This window comes from Balaenoptera borealis (assembly GCF_965194805.1).
Source record: "Balaenoptera borealis genome assembly, chromosome: 12".
NCBI classification, from domain to species: Eukaryota; Metazoa; Chordata; class Mammalia; order Artiodactyla; family Balaenopteridae; genus Balaenoptera; species Balaenoptera borealis.
This window is the reverse complement of record NC_138869.1, coordinates 73,662,096-73,686,710: the sequence shown is the minus strand read 5'-3', so window position 1 is coordinate 73,686,710 and position 24,615 is coordinate 73,662,096. Positions and strand designations below refer to the sequence as shown.

The window sequence follows — 24,615 nt, the reverse complement described above, 5'->3', positions numbered from 1 at the left end:
AGGGATATGGGGATATATATATATATATATATATATATATATATATATATATATATATATATATATATATATAGCTGATTCACTTCGTTATACAGCAGCAACTAACACAACATTGTAAAGCAATTATACCTCAATAAAGATGTTTAAAAAAAAAGCTCACTTGCTGTTTCTATGTATACATGTGCTCTGATGCATTTCATTTCTTAACTTTAAGACAAGGATGAATGAGGTACTAGAGTAGGTAGTAAAGCACACCCTCCCCCTCTTCTCAGCAGTATAAATCATTGAGGAGATGGCACCTGTGCCATCTGATTTGTCTATTTCTGCTGCTGTGTTTTCTCTTTAACTGAAACTCCAGATAACACTGCCAACTTTCATTTAGAGTGTCTTGAATGGCCATTTATATTTTTCACCTGTCCTTTCCAGAGGCTTCACTGGACTGGGAGGTGGAAGTTGGCCTGGGTCCTAGCCCAGCTCAGCCACCATCTAGCACTGTGACCTTGGGCAGATCCCCTCTGCAAGCTACCCTCCTCAATTCTCTAGACCAGAGCAGAGAGATCTCCAAGATCTTTCCCCGCTCTGAGTCTCTTGAGAATTCCACTGCTGTAGTCTTCAGCATAAATTGCATTGAGGCAATTGCAAATCAGGCCTGCAAATCAGGAAAGTTGTTTTAAAGGGAAGGCAACTTTGCATTGTAAGTGGTTTTTCTCAGTTCTGTGATTTAGTGGCTCCAACGATTCATATGAAAAGATGAGTTGACATGATTTAAGCCCCTTGCAAGTTCAGGGGGAGCTGGCCAGAGTGCTGAACTCAGCCTCTCTTCATGACAGTAATGCGACCTGACTGCACAACTCACAAAACACCTCATCCTGCTGGTCAGTGATAGTACCCCCAGGACAGAGGCAAGCAGGAGTGTTCTCAGCAAGCTCCAGACTTATGGCACCAGGCATGGAAACAGCTAGTGGAATTTCTGAGTACATTGCATTCGATAGTTCCCAGATCTGTTAGAGTGCTGTATTTAGCTTAGGAGAGTTTGGGAATAGCCTTGGAGGGAGTGCACTGCCACTCAAATGAATATTAATAGTGCAGGTCTTGGAGCAAAGAAAATATTTCTTCAATTCAGCATCTGGTATGTATCTGATAAGGAAACCGTTCCTCGGTGTTAAAAGGCTTGGGGCAGGGGGGTGTGATGAGCATTCTGAAACCAGGAATCAGTACCAATTGGAAAAAGAACTTACAGTGTAAACCAAATGGTCTGAGCATCCCAAGCGCCTAACTAAGTACTTTCTCCCCACAATTCTTGCCCTCAAAAATTTATTTCTTGAAGATAATATCAATCGGTCTCTTTCTTTGTTGCTGTGTAGCGTATTAATGATTCTCAAATGTCTTCAGTTTATCCAAAATGGGAACACTTGCTCCAGAGCTGTAGTCCCCCCAATCAACCCACCAGCACTTTTCTCCCCACCCCCCGCCACTCGCCACTCCGAAGAGAAAAGCAAATGCGAGATGCCTATCAGGGAGTTTGCCCTTATTCTGGGGAAGCAGGACTCTCCCTGCCCCCACCTGTCTACATTTTCTCAGTCAAGGAGGCAGTCTGCACAAATCCTTTCTTTAGCCTGAGGTTCCACTTCCCTATTAACATAGACACAACACTTCACTGAAGCTGGAGTATAAGAAATTTTCTGCTTGATGTGTTTTACGTCCCATTATTATTTTCCCTGCACATCACAGGCCTCTCTGAGGGGCAGAGGAGAATGCGTCTGGCACAAGGCTTTGGGGGAGGGTCCCCGCCACTCAAAAAGGAGGAGGGAAAGATCAATTCACAAAGGAATTCATCCAGAGAGTCTCCCTCTGCCCTCCCAGAAGGTCTGGACTCCCAAGAGTTCTCTTCTGCTCTGAGTTCCACATCCATGAACTCAATTGCCAGCCTCTGCGGTATGGCTGTTCCCCTTTTGTCTCGGTCTCTGCAGTGGTGCTACATGTCTGCTTTTCCCCTGTGGTTGGGGCAGGATTGCTAGGTTCTCCCCCTCTAGCCTCTCTGATGCTCATTATTTATGGGATGAGGCTGGAGGCAGGGCAAACATTCAGTAGCTCAAAGCATGGATGAGTCAAATCAATATCTACCCCACAACCCCAAGCAACATCAAAGCCACCACAGTGACTTAGTACTTAGTGATTTAGTATGTAGTGGGAGAAATCAGAGTTGCACATTTGCACATACAGACTATTCACAGCAATAGAGAAAAATGAGCAAAGTACATACAAGCTCCCAAGTGGGGGAATTTCAAAGGGCAGGGGAAGCCCGCCTCCACGGTCACAGTGGGGACTGGTAAAGTCCCCAGAAGAGTCTCTTCTTGGTCACATCCCCTAAAGTTAAGAGGGCGCACCCAAACACCCATGCAAGATACATAATCTGTTCACAAGTAAAAAGCACGTCCATGGAGAGGTGGAGGCAATCTCTCTCTGCCTTCCGGGTTCCCAACAGTAGCAAGTAGTCTACACCCCCAGCATGGACATTCCCGAAGTTCCCTAGATGAGCCCCACAGGATTCCTGAGCGTCTCTAGAATAGAATTCAGAGCTCATACCCAGGGCTGGACTCCTGGGTGGCGGGCCCGCCTTGGTTCCCTGGGCGTGGTGGGCGCAGGCATCAAGGCAACTCAAATATCCAGGGAAGAAGGAAGGACCAGAAAGGAAAACTTTCAGGCACCTTCTCAATGTTCATTCTCAACACCACCCGGTGGGGCAGTGGATGGTGAGATGAGGGCCCAGATGAGGGAAACGAGCAACCTGGACATGTGCCCAGGCTCCCTTAATGAGGAGGCAGGTCGGGGGTGGCTGGCGTTACCCAAGTTCCGTGCTTGGCTGAGGTTGCATCCGCCTCCTTCAGAGCCGCGTCCTCTTACAAGCCCCAGTCCCGCTAATAAGCCATTGACCTTGAGTTTGAGTCCGGGGGAACCCCAGGGGCCTTGTGACTTAACAGGAAGAAATCCTCCTCGTTTCAGCAGCAATCACTTTTTCTTCTCCGCCTGCCACAGTGATCAAATTAACAGGCCGCTTCTCCTCGGAGAAAATGTGTCCACAGGTCCCAGGAGGCAATGCCCATTTCCCTGTCTGATGGGCTTAGGGAGGGAAAGCAGGGAAGTATGTGTGTGTGCATGTGTAGCTCCCCCTGCACCCCCTTCCCCCGTTCCCCGGGAGGGTCTCTCCCACCTGGGATGGCCGCCCAGCCGGCGGCGGGACCACAGGGAGGGCAGGTGCTGGAGTCTTAGCTGCAGGAGGCCTGGCAGGAGGCTGCGTACACACTGCTGCCCACTGTGCCCTCACAGCTCAGGCTGCTGGTGGGACACTTGAAGGGCTTCATGCTGCTGTCCCTCTGGATGTGCAGGTGCTCGAGCCGCCAGCGCTCCCAGCTCTTCCGAAACTCCATCTGGACCTTCCGTGGGAGAAGGAGGGAAGCAAAAGCCATCATGCAAACCAACTGCCCACAATACGGCCCCATTATTACATTAGTAGGGAAGGGAAAAAAATCCACCGCATTATATTAAGAGACACAAGTCAAGGCCTCCGGGCGCCTAAATTAATATCCCAATAAAATTGTTTATTGTTGTCTCCTATTTTCTGCTTCTTCTCGGGAAAGAGCCAGCCTTGATGATCTAATTGGTCTCTTCCATCTCTAAACTCTGTGACTCAGCTAAGTACCTTTTACAATCCATCACAGTATTATTTAACGGAAAAGAAGGAGTGACAGAGAGATGCGGGGAGACAGAAGATGGGAGAGAGAAGAAAAGGAAAAGAGAGAATCTGACTTCAGAGCAAGCACTCTGCCGATTTCAGCTTGGATGACTGAGAATAGGGACAGCCCTCCCTGCCCCTCATGGTGTCCACACCAGACCCTTCTAAACTCCCCGAGGGCTTGTATCCAGGCCCCAGTGCCTCGTGGGGGAGGAAGAGGAGACGGGGAGAATGAGGCTGGGACTAGTAGCGGCAGTGAAGAGGGGGCTGTGGACAAGGGCTTCTCAGCCTGGATTTGAACTAATACCATCCAGGAACCGGTCCCAACCCATGGTGGGTGCAGCCCAGGTGAGTTCAACCAACCAGAATCCCTGCTGTGCTGGGCTCAGCCTCCCCATCAGAAAAAGCCTTCTCAAGAGAGCTGATGCTTGGGGACCAGGTTGTGGGAGGAGAAGGATACAAATCCAAGTAACGCTGCAGAGCCCAAGTCACTTGAGGGCTTGTGGCAATGCCGTGGTTCCTTGTGATGGCCCATGATTCTGGTCCCCCAGACAGGCTGCTGGAACCTGCACAGCCAGCCCAGGGCATCTGGAGTGCCCTGTGAGGGGATGTGCCCTTATGTTTCCTTTCCAGAGCTTCTCTGATGCCCCCCCGCCCCCGCCCCCCGCCGCCTTGCCACCAGGCCTCTCCACATCAGGATATCTGGGGCCTGGGCTCTCCCTCTCAGGCCCCAGCCACCAGGACGGCCAGCTGTCAGCAGCTGTGGGTAAGAGGCTCACTGCCAACGCCCCATCAGTCCCTGTGCAAACACCCCGCTTCTCTTCCTGCAGGGATGCCATCCATCTAGCTAAGCCCAGCAGGGTGCCTGGTTTGGCCGCATGCCAGTCCTTAAAAGAACCTTCTCTGAACTGAGTGAAGCTGAGATGGCCCAGAGCCTGCCTGCCAGGATGGCCCCAGTATCCCGGCCAGCGTCACCGAGCCCAGGCTTGGGTGAGGGAGGGAGGCTGAGCAGACACCACCCATGGCCCCCCCTGCTCGGTGCCAGTTCGATACCCGGCTGAGTGTGTGACGCGTGTGTTGCCAGCTGGGGTGAGGATACCCGAGGCCAGTGGCGGCCTCTGCCTGTGCAGCAGCAGGCAGGCCAGTCTTGTGGCACAGCCCTTAACTGGGGAGGCGGGGAGAGAGACGGTAAACTGAGGCACACCCATGGGAAGCCACCTCGGGGACAGGAGAGGTCTCACGGATACCAGCAAGAAGTCGGACAGGACCAGGACTGTGTCGCCTTCCGCCTCCCTCTCCCTCAGCACTTTTCCTGAACCTCTGCTGTGGCCCCCGTAATGACAATTGTCATTAGAAACCATCATTCACGGGACGCTTACTATATGCCCAGCACTCCCCATAGATTATTAACTTTCACAGCAACACTGTGAGGCAGCTCCTGTTAGTCCCTGCTTAAAGGTAAGGAAGCTGAGGTGCAGAGATTTAAGTATTTCTCCCAATCTCAGCCAGGACCTGAACCTAGATCTGGGCTGACTCCAAAGCCGGTGTCCTAACCCTTGGTCTCCTGCCGTTCATGACTCTTCTTTTTTAACTTTTTTTTTGGCCACGCCCTGCGGCGGGTGGGATCTTAGCTCCCTGAACAGGGATCGAACCCACACACCTTGCGCTGGAAGCACGGAGTCTTAACCACTGGACCGCCAGGGAAGTCCCCGCCCATGACTCTAGGCCACGCTTGTTTCTGGCCGTGTCTCCCGCCCCCGCCCCCCGCAACTTGGAAGGTGCACCACGAGGGCCGGGACCCCACCTTCCTTCCTGGACCTCGCACAGTGCCCAGCATACATCAGGTACTCCCGATACGTGTTTTTTTAAATGAGCCAAATGAATAAATGACTAACTAAACGAGCACCTGACATTGGGTTTCTTCTATTAAACTGAGCTCTCACAGTGAAACAACAAAGACGACAACATGAATCCTGGACCCCTGTCCTAGCACTCCCGTCAGCATGCCTCCTCACCCTCAGTTTACCCTCATTCCTGCCTCTGATGTCCTCGGGCCGGGCACCACGCCAGGCTCTGGGATTTGGGCTGAGTTGGTAAAGCTCATTCACCTGCATTTATACTAGGGGAGAGAAGCAGTGACTGCCCCAGTCACACAGCCGGGTAGGAGCAGAACTCAGGACCAGCACTCAGGCTCCTGAGTCACAAGAGCCACAGCAAAGCCACCCCCAGGCCTCCTCTCCCCTGTGCCCACTCCCCGCCCACTGGCAGCTGGCGCAGGCCTTGGCAGCCACGCAGGACCAATGCCAGGGCCATCTTTTCTCCTTGGGTCACAAGTACCCGGCATTGCCAAGGCAACCCTGGGTCTGGAGAACAGCTCTTATGGACAGAGGTCTCAGCCCAGGAGACACGTGTGTTTTTGTGACCCAGTGATGGTGACACGTCTGTCCGTGGGCCTGGAGGAGCCAGGGCGTCTGCGGAGGGTTGAAAGGAACCGGGCGATGCGCCTGAACAAGGCAGGCTCTCTGGGCGCTCCGAGCGGGGTCTCCTGGGAGAGCCCGAGGGGAGAGGCCAGCTGGGGATTTGCTCAGCAAGAACCCCCGACCCCGACCCCAGCCACCAGGAAGCCACGGGAGGCACGCATCCCTTTCCCGTGGTGGACAGGGTCCTTGCCTGCATGCACAGAAGGGAGCTTTCTCCTTCCAGTCAGAATTCATTTCAATCCTGACTCTGCACTGTTTCCAGGCCAAACCTGGGGCGTGTCTCTGACTCTCTGATCTTCAACGTTCTCATGTGTGAGAAATGAGAATATCGACACCAGAATTTTAGCAGGGGTATTTTTTGCGGGGAGGCAGGGACAAGTAAATGAGATGGTGATTTTTAAAGCCCCAAGCATGTGACTTGTGACAGTCACCACCACTGGTTCACTCAAGACCCCCTTAACATGAGGCTGGGTCTTCCCCAAGTTCATAGATGGTTAGGGCATCCTGCATATGTATGTGTGTGTGTGTGTGTGTGTGTGTGAGAGAGAGAGAGGGATGGAGAGACCCAGGCACAGGAAACCATACAGGGACAAGATGCCTCCTCCACTCCAGTGCCTCAGTGGGGTGAGTAGGGATTTCAGCTGAAAAGACTGAACAACCCCACTGCACAACCACAGGACGGCCAATGGTAGCAGCCCACCAGGGCTCCACGTCCCTCCGCAGGCCTTACCTCATTGTTGACAAAGCAGTACAAGATGGCCACCATCAGCCCCTGGAAGCAAGAGTCGTGTCAGCAGGAGGAAGGGGAGGGAGGCGCCCGGCAGGCAGGCCTAGTCTGAAGCTCCTTGGGGCTCTGCCCCAACATCCCCCTCCTTAGACTGGGCAGCCCAGCCAGGCCCAGAAATGGGGACGGTGGGTTCCTTCTCCTCTCCTTTCTGGAGGAATGAGAAGACCCCTTGCTCAGAAACTGCGGAAGTTCTTCAACCACCCGCTCCTGGAGGAGGCCTGAGCTGAGAAAGTACATCTCTGACCACACGGAATTTTCCCTGCCTGGCCCTATTTGTTCACTCAGGAGCCCCAGTGCTCCAGGCCTGTGATCTATTTGTGTGTGTGCACATGTGTGTAAGTGCACACGCATGGACCCACGTGCTCGTGGCCATCCCATAAGACATTTAAGGAGCTGGGGCCAGTTTCTTACATTCCTACACCCCCACTGACATTCACACCCCCTCAGCATCATCTAATACTAGTGGAGAGGCTCAATTCTTGGCTTTGGAAACTATGTGACCTGGAAAATCTCATTTTAACATCTCTGAGCCTCAGTTTCCTCCTTTGGAAAATGGGATAATCCTGCACACCTGGGATTCTGCAAGGATTAGCTGCACAATGTATGTAAACACCTGGCAGGGTACCCGCCGCCAGCTAGCAGCCCAGTGGACAGCAGTTGCCATGCCAGGCTGGGTGCCCTCGGCGACATCCGGGAAGACTTCCTGTCCAATGTGCTCATACAGAAGACTGTCCCGGGTGTCGGCATACCTGGGGACTCTGGCTCTGCTCCAACCACATAACTTGGGTAAGGGCCACTTTCCCCCCAGGCCTCAGGCTGCCTATCTGCATGATACAGGCTGGTCCCCGCCCCATCCCCACCCTGGGACTGCTCGAGGGAGGCGGTCACCTGGAAGGAGGTGAAGGAGAGCTCTGTGAACAGCTTGATGAAACGCAGCATCCCCCGGGCGTGCTCGTCCATCACGAAGGCGAAGATGACCTCGTGGGTCCCCAGCAGGGGGATGAGGGTCAGCGTGGACTTGGCCAGCCTGGGGGCAGGGTGGAGGTGGCATTCTGGACCTCTCCCGTGGACTCTTCTCCCTGTTCCGTGCCCCCAACCCCCGCCAAGCCCTGGTATCTCGGTCACAGACATACTCCCCCACCGAATACCCTGGGACAGGCTGCCTGGAGGGGAGGAAGTAGAGGTGGAGACCCCCAGAAGCCCAGGAGCTGCCCAGGTACAGGGGTGAGGGCAAGGCTTGGGGTCCCAGGCCAGGCCTGGGTGGAGGAAGAAAGATCACGTAGGGATCCAAGCTCAGCACCCCAGGATCTCTGACTCTGCCGGAAGGAAGGGCTGAGGGTGCCCAGCGAAGGCAGCTCAGTTACGTCACCTGCATTTGGTGTCTGTCTTGCACATGAGATTGGCCTTCAGTTTGGACACCACAATGCAGATAACCCGGACAAAGATGAGGAAGTTCACCTGCAGGGCAGAGGGAAGGGCGGCTGGAGGCCCTCTCAAGACACCCTCTCTCCCCGCTCCTCCGCCCAGTGCCACCCGGGCCCACAGCAGCTCCCACTCCCACCCCACAGCGTCACTCACCCCGATGGCAAAGAGAATGGGCAGCCGGATGATGAGCCAGTAATTCATGTTGGAGTTCCTGGTCCAGCAGCTGGAGAGGAGAGACACACGGGCACCCGGTGGGACACACAGAGCCCCCAGCTCCCAGTGCAGGCACAGGGCACACAAAGACACGTGGGCATGCAAAGTGACACACACAGACCCACACAAACACTGCCATTAGGAGCTACCCAGCAACCAGTCCCAGGACTCACACACACACAGAGTCCTGAATACACATTCACACACAGAGATACGCACAGCCCCTTCATTAACCTACAGTCACACTCGTGTGTGTACTCAGCATCAAACACAAAATAGCAGAAACGTTTCACTCACAGTTATTACAGAAGAACCTGCAGGGGGGTACCATGTACCCCACAGACCCAGCACTCTTGTCATATACAATCCGGGGAGGGGGAGGGAGGGGGACTGGAGAACTAAATTCATAAATTTAGCTCCTGGTCCCTCAGTTTACCCTCCCAACAGGCAGCAGCTGCACACGCCGGGGGCCAAGGAAACCCATGGGGTTTGAGGACAGGGACCTCAGCATACCCCTCACCCCCGTAGAGCAGGAAGGACACTCACCCCTCGTCCTCATAGAGGTACTTGACAATGCCCCAGGGGATAACAAACAGCAGAGGAACACCTAAGAGGAGAGAGGGAAAGAGAGAGGGGGGAGAGGGGCTGGCAGGCCAGAGCCACCACTAGGCACACCCAGAGGCCTCTCCTACCAGGGCCTCTCCCGCCTCCAGCCCCTCTCCTTGCCTGGCCCCAAGCCACGCTTTCTGGCAGGTATGGAACTAGGCTGGTCTGGGTGCTTCGGAGAAGAGGCGGCAGGAACCACCCACCCCAACTCCCCAGACTCTTCCTTACAGGTCCCCACCACACTGGGGCTACGTCACAGTCCTCACAGCCCTCCCCCTGCCGTGGGCCAGGCACACTGTCAGGGCTGGCCCCCAGGGTCCTGGCTGAGACACAAGGACAAAGACACCCAAGTAGCGAGAGACGGGGCCAAAGAGTGGGGTAGGGAGGACATGCTGGACGAGGCGGGAACAGGCCAACTCTCTGATGCCACCCACCCCTGCATCGGCCCACCTGCCCATCTCAGTCAACTCCTCTGGGCACTGAAGCCCCTCCAGGCACCTGCCCCTACCCCCACGCCCCTGCACGTGGCTGGGCGGAAGCCTGGACAGGAGCCCTGTCCTTGACGCTGACACCACAACTGACTGCACAGTGGCCACAGTAACAACAGCTACCACAACACCGCCCGCATGGCTGAGGCTGCATGGTGTGGTGGGCACCCTCTAGGATGGCCTCCAACCACCCCACCCCTGGTATTCCCACCCAGGTGCGGTCCACACTGTATCCAGATTGGTCTGTGTGACCAATAACGTACAGCAGAAGTGATGGCATGTCACTTCTGAGATTAGGCTATAAAAGACGGTCTTCAAAGGTTATAAAAGGTATGTCTTGGGCTCTTTCTCTCTTAATTTGATCACTTGCCCTGGGGGACACCAGTTGCTGTGTCATGAGGGCACTCAGAGAGCCCCCTGTGGCAAGGGATGGAGGCCTCCAGCCAAAAGCCAGCCTGGACCTGAGCTTCCTGCCAACAACCTCGACAGTGAGCTTGGAAGTGGATTCTCCAAACTGTTAAGCCTTGTGATGACAGCTACCCTGGCTGACAGCTGAACTGCACCTCTCTTAGAGATTCTGAGCCCGAGACACACATCTCAGTTGAACCCAGAATTCTGACCATAGAAACTGGGAGACATAATTGTTGTCTTAAGCAGCTAAGTGTGGGGTCATTTGTTATGCAGCATAGGTAACTAATACACTGGTTTCCAGTTCCTTGAGGACAAGGCCTCATTCATCTCCAGAGCCTCAGTGCCCATCTCATCTGGGAGTTCAGTATGTGTTTGTTGACTTAAAATTGGATTGTCCATCCTCGTGTGACAGATGAGAAGATGGATAGGCAGCTTAGGAGGACACAGGTGGGACTAGAACACAGTACCACAATGCCACCACCCTCGATGGCATTCCGCACCAACTCTCTCCATGCCTGTCTCTATCGGTGCCTCTCAGGGATGGAGATGTGGGTGTCTGAGACTAGTAAGAGCGTGCATATTAAGGTGTGTGGACACGATGTGTGTGTGGTGGTAGGGGGTCCATGTGTATACATGTGTGGCTTCAGGGATCTCCCCCAGGAGTACATTTCCAGGGCAGAACCCAGTTAATTGCCTTTCCCATCACCATCACCCACATCCTCAGCACATGGATGTCCACTCAACATCAGCTACGGAGCAGCTCGTTCGCCTGGAGCTACTGTGCTTGATGGTGCAGACAGCTGGGGGAAGCAGAGCGGCTCACGGCTGACCAGCGCTGTCATCAGATAGCTCTCTCCTTGGCCATTTATTTCTATATAATCCTGACCTCTCAGCATCCATGATGCTTTAGTAACAGGCCTTCATGAGACTGGACAAGAGGCAGATGGCCTCCAAAGGCTCCAGCACGTAGCCCAGAGCCTGACACATAGAAGATGCCCAGTGAGAACGGAATGCATGACCCTGAGTGGGTCAGTGTATCAATGAGAGAAGGGAAGCTGTCCAGGCAAGAACATGCCAACACCCTGAGCCACCCACATGTCCGGAAACCTCCATCTTAGACACCCCTAGGCACCTGCTGGCCTTTCTCTGAGACCCCACTCCAGGACTGGGGAGCACACTCATGTTATCAGCCAGACCTGGTGAACTTCATTCATTCATCAGCATCTCCTTAACAGTCTTTAAAAATGCAGGTACAGGGCTTCCCTGGTGGCGCAGTGGTTAAGAATCCGCCTGCCAACGCAGGGGACATGGGTTCAAGCCCTGGTCCGGGAAGATCCCACATGCTGCGGAGCAACTAAGCCCGTGCACCACAACTACTGAGCCTGCGCTCTAGAGCCCACGAGCCACAGCTACTGAGCCCACACGCCACAACCACTGAAGCCCGCGCGCCTAGGGTCCGTGCTCCACAACAAGAGAAGCCACCGCAACGAGAAGCCACCGCAACGAGAAGCCCACGCACCGCAACGAAGAGTAGTCCCCGCTCGCCACAACTAGAGAAAGCCTGCGCGCAGCAACGAGGACCCAACACAGCCAAAAATAAAATAATAATAAAAAAAATGCAGGCACAGCTCTGCCGCCTGCAAAAATGACACACTCCCTGCTGGCTTCATCCTTCTCCTGTTTAGAAAATCAACAAGACAGGCTGGAGAAAAAAGCTTGAACTAAGACACACAGAACTGGCTCTGAGAAGTAATGATTCCCTCGTCCATCACTTGCCTCCCTCCTGTGCAGCCTCCTTGTGATGGGTTATGGGGTCACCCGGCCACCCGTGGACGGCAGCAGAAGCTGACATGCCTTTTGGGGATTCCCCCAACGTGTCAGAGTCCTAATTTTAATTCTTACATTTGCATATGAAGCTAAAAGTTGTTTCCTGAGCATCCCAACTTGGGCCAAGCCTCTTGACATCACAACAGAGTTCTGGGCTCTCTGTGAATCTCTCTCTCTGTCCTTCTGTCTTTGTCCCTGTGTCTCTCTCTGTATCTCCCCATTCCAATTCCTCAAGAAAAGGACGTTATGATTGGGAAGTGGGGTGTCCCCTGGGTCCTGCCCTTTTGCCTCCTCAGACTCTGAGCCCCAAGCTGGGGCGTGAAGTGGTGGGAAAGGACTGGCACCCCCTTTCCCATTTCCTACTCAGAGACCTCCAGGACACTGCGTCCCCTACCCCAAACCCTCCACCAACCACCCACATGCCTCTGCACACATCACACCATCCCTTTGATTGTTCCAGCCCTCAGGTCACCATGGTGACAGCACTACAGTGCTGATGCTGTTTCCCAGAATGGACAGACATGCCCCCACCCTGAGGACAGCCTCCCCAGGGCTCCCCTCAATGGCCTAACTCCGCCCCCACCCCTAGCTAGCTGCAGGGCTCTCCAGCTGCCCAGTGCCTGTTTGACGGCCCTAGCAGGATGAAGAGGCCTGGGAGGGGAGGAAGGCCAAGCAGGGAAGGGCTGGGCCCTGGCGGAGGAGGGAGGAAGGGTAGGAGCAGGAAGCTGTGTGCAGAGGCCAGGCCCACCTGCCCACCTGTGCAGAGGCCTGAGATTGCTCGGCCAGGCCCTCAGGGGCTAAAGAGATGCAGTGCAGCCCAGAGAACCTTGTGTGACAGGCGATGGGGCCCAGGGCCTGGGAGTCAGGAGGCCTGGTTCCAATGCCTGCTCTGTCTATAGGGCCCTGCCGTTAGGACACTGATCACGTTAAAGCCCCTTTCAAGGTACTCTCAATGGGGCCGTACAGAATGAAGTGGCCTAAGAGCGTCAGCAACAAGGGATGAAGTGTGAGGACAGGGACGGGGAGGCCGAGAGGGCCAGACAGAGCACAGAGCCAGGGGCCAGGCAACCCGAGGCAGCTTCCCAAGGGGGCGGGCTGGACCGGGCACAGCCTTGCAGAGGCTCAGGGGCAGGAGGGGACATCAAGGGAGGAGCATGGAAGTCCCCAGAGGTCAGGGGGCAGCCCGAGGCAGGCAAGAGGAGTGAGTGAATGTGTGGCAAGCGGGAGGAGGAAGACAGGTCCTGTGCTGTGTGAGGCCCAGAGACGGGCCCGCTCCTGGCTCCATCCTGGGTGGGCACCCGTGGGCCCCTCAAGAGGAAGCGCTGTTGCATCTGTTTCCGGGGTAGAGGGTGGAGGTGACGGGCTGCTAGGGTGGGTGTCTCAGCTCTTGCCCCATCCTACCCCTGTTCTCATCGGAATCCCACATGGCGAGAGGCAGAAGCACAACCAGAAATGTTCCAGCAAAAAAAAAGACACAATGGTTCTTGGCAGACTTTTTCGGCTAGAACACTTCCAGCTGGGCTCCAGGCACATCCGGGGTCCACCCTTTCCTCAGCTGGCTTCCGGCCGAGCCCCCTGCCTTTACTCAGCTCTCCTCTGAGCCATCCTCTTCATCATCATGTGACAGAGCCATAGCCCCTCAGCCCGCACCCCCAGGGACCCCCCCCCCCCGCCGTGAGGCTCAGGACCCTCCATTTCCCTCAGGGGCTGGGTTGCCCAGGACTGGATGTGGGGCTCTATCCCCAAAGAATCTTGGGGGTGGGGAAAAATCGGGTGAAGGCCTCTGCTTCCTTTAAGGGAGGAGAGTCAGGCAAAGGCGTGGGGATGGGGGACAATGGCTTGACAGCGCCATGGGCAGCGAGTCCTGTGCCCAGGAGGGGGTTCTCCGGTGGGCCCCATACCTTGGCCCAGCAGTGTGTGCTGAGTACCAAGTTGGCCTCCTGGGGTAGCCTGAAGGCAGCAATTCCAAGAGGGCTCAGGGTCTCCCACCCCACCATGCTCAGTCGGGGCGGGGGAGTGAAATGAATGACAGCTGGCCTTACCCCAGCCTATGCTCAGGTAGAGCCTGAAGATGCGCTGCTCGGAGAAGACGGAGAGGGCCAGCAGCGTGTACAGGTACACGCCCTCCACCAGGAGCCAGTAGTAGTTGGCCGCCACGCAGTACTGCATGAGCAGGAACACCAGGCGGCAGCCCAGAGAGTCCTGGGGGCAGAGGAAGGGTCCCCAGGGGACAACAGCTCTGCCCCTGCCTCCTTTGGCCCCGCTCCCAGTCCTGCCCCAGCTGCAATCCTGCCGTGGTGAGGGCAGGATGACAGAGCTGACAGCTTCCAGCCGGAGCCGGTGTTAAGAACTTGACCTGCTTTAGCTCGTCGGATCCTCACTATCCTGGATGGAGGAAACTAATATTATCCCCATACAGGTGAGAAAAACTGGAGTCCAGAGAAGTTAAATCACTTGCCTAAAAATTAGCTAGTTAAGTGGCAGACCTGGAATTCAAACCCAGGTCTGTCTCCAAAAAACCACTCGCCTGAGTCAAACAGAACTCCCTAAGGGCAGGGCAGTGACTCCCTTCTTAGGCTGGGGGCTCCCCAGGGTGGACAGCCTCTCCCATCAGACTGGGGGCTCCCTGAGGACCAGGCCTGGGAAGCTCTTGCCTTTCTTTGTACCAGGCCTGGGTGGGGTGGGGCAGACCGACTTTCAGGGACTGTCCACCCCCTCCCCAGGCCCTCCACGGACACACCACACACCTGGTAGGAAAGGAGCCCATCCCACTGGTGCTGCTGGGCGGCCGTGCTGTACATCCACTTGAGGGCTGCATCCTTGACGAAGACGGACAGGGCTCGGAGGATGAAGGATGCAAACAGGTTCAGGTGGATGTAGTTCCGGGTACAGTGCAGGTGTCTGCAGGAGAAAGCAGGGCCCCCCCCCTGGCACAACGGCCAACAGTTCTGCTCCACAACCCCCGGTTCTCAGGCCAAAGCACACCTCAGGCATGTGTCCAGCTCTGGGACCATGCTCCTGTCTTTCTTCCTCTGGATGCCCTTCTTCCCCATAACCTTGAAAATCCTTTGGGTCCAACTCAAATCCTGCCTGGCCATGAAGTCTTCAGCTGTGTGTTTAATGCCACCCCCAACCCCGTCCACACTCTATCTTTTCTCTGCTGCATCTTCTCTTCTACAAAGTCACGTGTAACCCACATGATTTGTGTGAGGACCACTTTCCCCACCGGGGACTTGCTTGGCTTCTTGATGACAGCCCATGTCTAATATGCCTCCAGGCTGCCTTACAGAGGCAGAGTGGGGCTAAGCATACGGCAGGAATTCTAAAAGTATTGGATACAAACAACCTCAACATCCTTTCATGTAAAAACACATAGCAAACTGGAAATATGAGGGAATTTCTTAACCCAACAAGGGCTACCTAGCCAAACAAGGAGCAAACATCATTCTTACCTGAAAATTTTTAGAAAGATTCCCTTTAAAATCAGGAACAAAATTAGGATTATCTAGCTGTAAGATCTACTTACATCACATCTACTCAACTTTGTACTACAGATCCTAGCTACTGTAAGAAGGCAAGGAGAAAAATGCATAAGAATTGGAAATAAAGACACAAAACTGTCATCATTTGTAGATGACAGATGATCTTCATAGGAAATCCAAGAGAATCAACACACAAATTATTAGAACTAATCAGAGTTCATTCAGTAAGGTTGCTGATATGTATGTTTATGTACATCAGCAATAAACAATTAAAAAGTAAATTTAAAAAATTCATTTGCACTATTTTTAATTGGCTACCTAGAAATAAGTCTAACAGAAGAAGGCACGATTTCTATGGAGAATACAGCAAAACTTGCTTAAAATTATTAAAGAAGATGCAAATTAATGGAAGATTCACCAGATTCATGGATAGAAAGACTATCTTGAAAGTGTCTATTCTCTTCACAATAACCAATAAATTCAATATAGCTGTAATAAAAATTCCAACAGTTTTTTGATGGAAATTTTAAAAACTTATAAAGAAGAGCCAAGGGCCAAGAATATTCCAGACACTCCTAAAGAACCACAATGTAGGGGCCCTTGCTATAAGAAAACCAAGTTGTTTTGATTGTTTGGCCACACCGCACGACATGCAGGATCTTAGTTCCCCGACCAGGGTTTGAACCCATGCCCCCTGCAGTGGAGGCGTGCAGCCTTAACCACTGGACCGCCAGGGAAGTCCCAAGAAAACCAAGGTTTTTGATGACTCTATAGTGGTTAAGGCACCACAGCACAGGCAAAGGCACAGATAACTAGGCCAGTGGAAAACAATCCACGTGACAGAGACCCGCTGCCTGGCACACGTGGTGCTTGCTGCATGGCAGAGCAGGCACTGCCGCCAGTAAGTGGTCCTGATGCAGTTAACTACATGTGTACGTGGGAAAATGAAACTAAATCTCTTGTTGTCACTACAGACAAAAATAAATTCCAGGTTCACCAAACAGCCACAAGGGATGTGCAAAACTGATGACCCTGGGATAAGGAAAGCTTTCTTAAACAAGACCATAGAGAAATTTGGCCTTTGGGAAAAAAATTTAATAAAGTGTTTGTTTTGTTTTGTTTTTAAACTTTATTTACTTTTGGCTGTGTTGGGTCTTCGTTTCTGTGCGAGGGCTTTTCTCCAGTTGCGGAGAGCGGGGGGCCACTCTTCATCGCGGTGCGCGGGCCTCTCACCGTCGCGGCCTCTCCCGTTGCGGAGCACGGGCTCCACACGCGCAGGCTCAGTGGTTGTGGCTCACGGGCTTTAGTCGCTCCGCGGCATGTGGGATCTTCCCAGACCAGGGCTCGAACCCGGTTCCCCTGCATTGGCAGGCAGATTCTTAACCACTGCGCCACCAGGGAAGCCAATAAAGTTTTTTTATCAATGGGAAAAATGAATTTTTATCAATTGATAACACTTACTGATAAATTTTGTTTATCAATAAAATCAGATACATTGATATATTTCATTCCATTAAAATTAAGGACTTCTGGGCTTCCCTGGTGGCGCAGTGGTTGAGAATCTGCCTGGCAATGCAGGGGACACGGGTTCGAGCCCTGGTCTGGGAAGATCCCACATGCCGCGGAGCAACTAGGCCCGTGAGCCACAACTACTGAGCCTGCGCGTCTGGAGCCCGTGCTCCGCAACAAGAGAGGCCGCGATAGTGAGAGGCCCGCGCACCGCGATGAAGAGTGGCCCCCGCTTGCCACAACTAGAGAAAGCCCTCGCACAGAAACGAAGACCCAACACAGCCAAAAATAAATAAATAAATAAATAAATAAATAAATAAATAAATAAATAAATAAAAATTAAGGACTTCTGTGCATAAAAGGCACCATAAAGCGAGTGAAAAAATAAACCACAGCCCAAGAGGATATATCCTGGATTACTATCCAGAATATACAAGGAATGCCTAAAATAAAAAAAAAAGCCAAATAAGCCAATAAAAAAGTGAGCAAAGGATATGAACAAGCAATTCACAGAATGAAACATAAAAAGTATGCTAGATCTCTCTAGGAATCAGTGATATGAAAATTAAAATCATAGTGAGATATTTCACACACTTCAGATTACCAACAATTAGGTCTGAAAATAGGAAATATTGGTGAGGATGTGAAGCCAAGGGAACTCTCATGTATTACCAGTAGGAGGGCAAACTGGCATGACCACTTTGGAGAATAACTTCACAACGCCTAATAAACTTGCAACAGCACACTGTATTCAGACCAGGCAATTCTACTCAGAGGCATGTGCCCCTGGAGAAATGCACAAGGGGTCATGAGTAAGAATGTTCATTGTAGCAAGGTTTATAATTCAGAGAAGAAAAAAAAGAGAAACACCTCAAATGTCCATTAAAAGGATAACAAATAAATAAACTGTAATATATCATACAATGGAGTGACACTTAAAATGAATGAAACAGAACTGCCTGTATCAATGTGAATGAACCTCACAAAAACATAATGTCAGGCCAAAAGTAACTGCTGAAGAATATGTCCAACATGCCATTAAAATATGCAAACCCCACACTATATATTTGTATAGATACTTAGAAATGTGGTAAAAGTATAGAGAGGTGCGTGGGAATTATAAGTGGCCCCTCAGGGGTTCCCTCTGGTGAGGAGGGAGCATTACTCGGGGAAGCTTAACCACGCGGTGGGCTTTAGTTCTTGGGCTGGATGGTGTGTGTGCACAGGTGATCATAGTATCAGCCACTGTATTTTCAGATCTCTGAACATTTCATAATAAAAGGGGAGAACATTCTCAGTGAGTGCATTTATTAAGCACTGACTGTGTGCCCAGCCGTGACTGTGCCAGAAGCCATGGGGACCACAGGAGGAATGTCACCTCTCCTGTTCCTGCTGGCTGGTGTCCTGAGCTCCCTACCCTCGGAATCCCTCCTGCCCTTGAACCCAGCCCTCCTGGCCCACCGCCATCAGTGCAGAGGGCATGGGAAGAGCCTGGTACTCTGGAGGGAATGGCTCATCTAGGTTAGACCTAGGAAAGAAATTTTCCATTGGAGCTGACAAGCTCCAAAGAGAGCAGAATCTCTAACCCCCTGAGGTCTTGTCTAAAATCATACTGAATTCCCGATGATTTGTTACATATGCTCACCAGAGAGGACCTCCCCTACTCCTATCACCCACTGTTAAGGTGTGGGGCATGTGCTTTGTGTGTGCATGTGTAGTGTTTGTTTTTCCTTTTTTGCAGTATGATACGCACACATTTACACAGTACAGATTAGACTAAAGTACACAGTGTCGTAGCCTGGGTTTTCAGCCTCATAGTCTACCACATAGATGGTGTGGGTTCTCTGGACATCTCTTAGGAGAGGAACCTGCTGCATTGCTGCTTCGGCTTGGTGCCCCCTCTTCCATTTGGGGACAGAACAGCAGGTAAGGCTGAAGCAGCCCCCTTACCTGAAGCCCAGGAGGATGGCTGAGGCGATGACCAATGCAGAGAAGGAGAGTGCGTAGCCCACCGTGTAGATGATGTAAAGGGACAGGAGCTGCTGCTCCGGGGAGTTCTGTGTGCACACGGGGGACACAGTGTACAAGGGGTGGCCCACAACCCTCCTCTCCCACATTCTTCTTTCCCACAGGACAGGGGCAGAGGTGGGGCCCCAACTCAGCCCCACTGGGATCCTGGAACTAAGAAAGAGAATAACCTATGGTGATGGTCCTCGGATTTCTAGGACCCTGTTCCAAGGCCGGAGAGGTGAATGCACACCACCTCTGTCCAGAAAGCATGGTGTGCAAAGCCCGAGAGGCAGGGGGATGGGCAGATGGCCACAGACCAACTCGCCAGATGCCCAGGTCCCTGCTCCCATGAAGCTGGCACCCTGCTGCCCACTAGTTCACCGGCTCAACTCACTCGGTCCCCTCGCTTGGACTCCTCGCACTCAGACAGGTCCCTCCAGGGCAGGCTCGAGTTGTCCTTGTGCAGCCACAGGCCATCGGTGGTGCAGAACCGGTACACGTGACCCTGCAGCACTGGGGCGGAGACACGCAGGAGCTGAGCCTCGGCCCAAGGCCACCTGCCCCTCACCCCTCTCCACCCTGGGGGCCACCCCAGCTGCCCCAGAACTGACCCCTCTACACACACACACACACACTCACACACACATACACACACACACACACTCGGGCCTTCCTCTCCTGCCATGTGCCTGTTTGGCCCACCCTCAGCCTTTCCTCTCAGCCACCCTGGAATGCAGCTTGATGAATTCACGCTATAGAGATGAGACCACGCTAGCCCATTTCCACACCCCTGCCTCAAATCGTGGTATGGACAAGGTTTGGTGCTGACAAGCAGTGGCCCCAACAGACCCACAGCCACCCTCTGAGACTGCTGATTCACAGAACTCAGGCCCCACCTTCTTGGGCAGAGCAGACCCCAGGAACAAAGTGGGCATAGAGCTCTTGAGAGAAAGAAGGAGACCCAGCCCCATCCTCAGGGAGCCTCGGTCTGAGGGGAGACACAGCCCTGCCCTTAAGAAGTTCTAACCTGATGGAGGAGACCCAGTCCTATTCTCAAAGATCACCTGATTTAAAAGGAATACATAGTCAATGGCAGAGACATAGCCCTTAGAGACCCTCTGTTCAAAGGGGTAGTGGTGGGGGGAAGGAAGACCAGCTCTTCCCTTCAAGTAGCTCCAAGTAGCTGGAGATGGAGACTGTCCTTGGAGACCTCCCAGTCTGAGAGTGGGGAGACATCCAGCCCCTGGCCTCAAGGAGCTCCCAGTCGGAAGGAGGAAGGAAGCACAGTCCCTGGCTTCAGAGAATCAAGACTCTCACAGAAAACAAAAACCAAAAAGTGCAGAAAGGAATAACATAAATGCAAACCGAGAGAGATCAAACACAGGCCCAGCAGAGCTGGGGGTGGGATGTCCCTGTGTCCACTCACATCCCGCCTGGGCACCTGGCGCTGAGGCGACCACCCTGCCGTGCCTCACTCTCCACCCACCCAGGGAGGGGGGTGGCTTGTGGCCCCAAGTTTGCAGGGAGATCACAAGAGGGGACAGGGGATTACCTGTGTCTGAGAGGAAATGTAAGTCTGACCCCAGGGCCAGGAAACTGGGGACAAAAGTGGGGAGAGATTTAGCACAGGGGGATCAAGGAGGGGAGCTGGAGCCAGGACGAATTTTAAAAGATTTAAAAATTCCAAAGGGCAAAAGATTTTAAAGACCAGCCTCCCAGCTGTGGGAAGAAGGCTCAGCGTGAAGGAGGGAGCACGGAGAAGCCGCGAGGCCCTGGCTGGCAGTGGCTGCTCAGAAGTTTCCAGGTGGAGAGGCAGCAGTAAGGACAGGTCTGTGGCAGAGAATCATTAGCATGAGTGACTGACGGCAGCAGCATCAACCCCAGCGCCCACAGCACCAGGGCCGGGAACGGACGCACCATCTAGGACGGGGCTGTATTTCACAGTTCACAAACCATCAGCCCGCCCACTGCTGCCATATGCCAGGACACCTTCACTCTAGGGGCCAGGGACAGCTCTCTGCCCGCACGGTCAGGCACCTGCAGGGCCTGTCAGTGGGACCCTTGTCCTCCCTGAGCCGGTCCCTGGCTCCCGGCTCACTCTCCCCTTTCTCCACTCCCTTTCAGAGGCCCTGACCCGCTTCAGGAGACAGAAGTTATCTGGTAATACTGTGGGGTGAGTCAGCTTGCGGCATCACTGCTTCTAGAAGAAACTGCATTTTAAGAGACTTCCCCAGGAAGAGAAACGAAAGCCTGAAAATCTAATGATGGGACTTCGGGCAGCGGGAGGAGCAGTGTCCCAATAGCCCCCTGACGCATTTATGAACAAAATCAGGAAAGGACAAAGGCAGAGAAGGGGAGGTACCAGGTCTGATTTAAGCAACTAGAAGGGCCCCCAAATGTCTCTCTTATCTGCTGCGTGGATGCTTGGAATTCTTCACCAGGGGTTGAGTCTTCTGATGTAAGAGCAAAACCAGACTTCAGGAGTCAATGACCCCAGAGCAGTGATGGGGATCTGGCCTGACTCTATGGAGAGTGAGACTGATATCAGAACCTTCTCTGGAAACCCGTTTAGATGGCAGGAAATGGGGAGAAAAGAGGAGGCAGAGGGGCCAGGGGAAGGGAGAGGACATCGCAAAGGGGCCCAAACTGTCGAAGCGCCATGTACCCAGGACGCAGCCCACAGCAGTGTGACCCTAGTAACAGCCACCTGCCACAGCTGGCACAGGGTCTGGCATTCAGGAGGCACTCGAATTGATGTTTTCCTTCCTACATGCTCCTTTCGAACCCTCTCTGCAGGCTGCTCACTCACAGATATCAGGTTTTGAACACCTGCTGTATGCCTGACACCTTTGAACATCACGACCACCTTACAAGCTAGGCACAGCAAATCCCATTTTACAGATGAAGCAACTGAGCCTCTGAGAGGCCAAGTGACTTACCCAAGGTCATCCAGCCAGGAAGCGGCAGAATCAAGATTGCAGCCCTCAGCTCTTGGCCTCCAGAGGCCAAAAGTCAGCAGCCAAATTCACTGCTAACAGTCCACAATGGCCATGTGCCATTTATCTGCCCTTCCTCCAGGCTTGGATTTGCCAACATTCAGCATCCTCCCAGCAGGTCCTCTTGCCAGTTTGGGCCCCCGGCACCCTGCCATTCCTGGGCCCTCTGCTCAGGGCAAGCTGGGAGGGTAAGGAGGCAATGTGTGCACAGATGTATGTGTTACTGGCACAGTGTCAAGAGATCACTGCGTCCCTACGAAGCTCAGTGAGCCTATGTGAGTGCGCCTGTCAATTATCCTTCATTAGCAGCAAATATTAAAAGCCAGGGCTGGTTCCTGGCCGGGTTGTGGTCCCCAGGTGCCCATCTTGGCTGGAGATGGGGTGGGTCTGGGCACAGCCCGGCTTATCAGCCCAGCTTTATCTGGCCCAGGTGCTGCTGATAAATCATAGCCAGAGGCTTGGTTCTGGTCTTGTCAACACCAGGAAGCAGCCGGCCGCATGCCAGGAGGCCTAGGGATATTTCATTAAGTCAGACCCTGGTGCTGGAACTAAAACCCCCAATTAAACACTTCCCCTCCCGGAAACCGCAGCGGCGTCTGTAATCAAGCTAACAGCCGCCCTTCCACGTGGACGCGGGCACACAGGGCTGTGGAGAGCCACTCATGAATCCATTAGCTCCTGCATCCTGGCAACAGCAATGGCCAGCACGGACTCCTGGGCCCCATCTCCTGGGCCGGGAAGCCAAGATTCAAAGCGGGCAGTCATAGGCCCTCCCCAGAGTGCTGGAATGAGGGTCAAAGGCAGGGCTCTAATTGAAGGTGTCCACTTGGGGTGGGGGTGAGGGGCAACGCATCACATCACGGCCTAGGAGAAGGAGCTCGGGTTCTGAACGACAGACTCAAGGTCAATCCTGGTTCTGCCCTCAACCACCTATGGGACCTTGGGCAGACCTCCCCATGTCTCAGCTTCCTCATCTGTAAAATGGGAACCATGATAACTTCCCAGGTCTGTCGTGTGAGGATTAGGAGATAAAGCATATGAAGTTCCTGGTACCTGGTTGGTCTTCAAAACAGAGTCACAGTGAAAGACCTGCTGCCACGCCCCCGCCCCGCCCCCACCAATTCCTCAAAAGAGTACCCCTTCACTGGGGGCGGGCTGGAGCTTAGGACACCGCCTCAGCCGGAGCTCCTCCAGGGCCAAGCTGGGGCCTCGGTTTCCCTCTAGCAACCCCAGCCTGCTGTAAAAGCTCAAGGGAGGCACCTGTCAGAGTTTCCAAGAATTGTGAGTTATAGACAATTTTTAAAACATTTTATGACTCTCCTATAATTAGAACCAAGCTAACATGTAGGGATCAGGAGAGGGTGCAGCTAATGAGACTGGAATGATTTGTAATGAGCAGATCAGCTGTTTGTGGTTAAACAAGGCTGCTGGAGGGCCCTCGGGTGGCAACAGGCTCTCTGAAGCCACTCCAGCCTTCTGGTTTACAGAGAAAATCTTGTGGACGCAAGGCATCTCCTTTGAACACCTTCCTTCCTTGACTCACCTGTTCCCACCCTCTCTGTGCAATCCCCAATTCTGAATTAGAGGGGTCAGAATTCAAGGACTTGGCTGGCTTCCCTGGGACATTGTATAGTTCTGAGGCCTGGCCTGGCCCCATCTCTGAGTCTGACACCCTCCCTCCCTGGAGGGCACTCTTTCCCCCTTCTCCATCTGCCTGTTCTTCCAGGCCTGGCCCCGATATCACCTCCCTCTGGAAGCCTTCCTGGTGCCACACCCCAGGCAGAAGAGGTGGCTCTGACCTCCCTCAGCACCACTTCCCGGGCCCCTGAGCTGACCTCTTCAGCCCCATGGGGAAGGTCACCCCTTCTCCCCAACGCCCACATACTCACACACCCCTAAGGTCTCACTGACATCCCCAGCTCCTGACACAGACCTGCCCCGGGGAATTGTTCTGAATTTAATTCTTTCTCTAGTCACTCATTCCTCTGCCCTGCTCTGCACCCCAGAAGGCTGACCCCTGTGGACAGTATCGCTTGGGCGCTTTGCCCTCTGCTGGGTTTGGCCACTGGGAGGCACCAGCAGAAGGTAGGAGGGCGGAAGGAGAGAGAGGCTGGGGTATTTCTCCCTTGCTCCCTTCTTGCCTTGATTCTGAGGTTCTGGCAGTGGCTTTGCCCCTCTGTGGCCAAGGCCCTTCCTTGCTGGTGGCCTCTCCATCACCACGACCTCCAGCTGTTCCTGCCCCACTTGGGTCTAGGGATGCTAAAGCTTCCCACTGCTGTGGTCCTTGGTGCTTTATGTACCTTTTTGGCCCCTTAACCCTGCCCAGCCTCTGAAGTGGCCCCTCCATTAAATTCTTTTCAGATTCCCAGCTGAGTGTGTTTTCTGCCAGGACCCTGCCTGAGACCTGTCCCCCTTGCTTCTCCCCACTTCAAACTCCCACTATGACGTTTTTCCACAGTCTACCCCCTTGATCAGCCCAAGAAAGTTCCAGAACTGTCCCCTTCCTGCTCCCCCATGCTCTGGGAGGGGGTGAGGGAAGCCCCTAGTGCCAGCTTCTGCCAAGGGGAACAGCCAGGACAGGCCAGAGACAGCAATTATGCTGCAGGAGCCCACGGTGGGTGTCTCTGCAGGTCCCTAACTCAGAGAGA

The 24,615-nt window shown here is 53.6% G+C and overlaps 1 protein-coding gene and 1 long non-coding RNA gene across 3 annotated transcripts in view; one reads left to right on the top strand and one right to left on the bottom strand.

Annotated features, from left to right (window-relative positions):
* Positions 1–2,992: 2,992 nt before the first annotated feature.
* The window catches only part of GLP1R (glucagon like peptide 1 receptor), a 32,988-nt gene continuing 11,365 nt past the window's right edge, over positions 2,993–24,615 (bottom strand). The window contains exons 4-14 of one of the 2 annotated variants that reach the window (XM_082347853.1): positions 19,366–19,484; positions 18,912–19,018; positions 14,718–14,871; positions 14,013–14,172; positions 9,185–9,245; positions 8,579–8,648; positions 8,370–8,458; positions 7,889–8,027; positions 6,944–6,985; positions 3,212–3,434; positions 2,993–3,120 (exon numbers count right to left, since the gene is read on the bottom strand). In XM_082347853.1, the coding sequence (XP_082203979.1) occupies positions 3,267–3,434; positions 6,944–6,985; positions 7,889–8,027; positions 8,370–8,458; positions 8,579–8,648; positions 9,185–9,245; positions 14,013–14,172; positions 14,718–14,871; positions 18,912–19,018; positions 19,366–19,484 (1,109 nt within the window). In that variant the 3' untranslated portion in view covers positions 2,993–3,120; positions 3,212–3,266. The remainder of the gene's footprint in view (positions 3,121–3,211; positions 3,435–6,943; positions 6,986–7,888; positions 8,028–8,369; positions 8,459–8,578; positions 8,649–9,184; positions 9,246–14,012; positions 14,173–14,717; positions 14,872–18,911; positions 19,019–19,365; positions 19,485–24,615) is intronic. The other variant, XM_082347854.1, reaches the window with a different exon arrangement.
* On the top strand, positions 14,879–18,902 carry LOC309608278. The gene is made up of 3 exons (XR_014232778.1): positions 14,879–16,554; positions 16,865–16,994; positions 17,324–18,902. It is a non-coding gene; the product is annotated as an uncharacterized lncRNA (long non-coding RNA).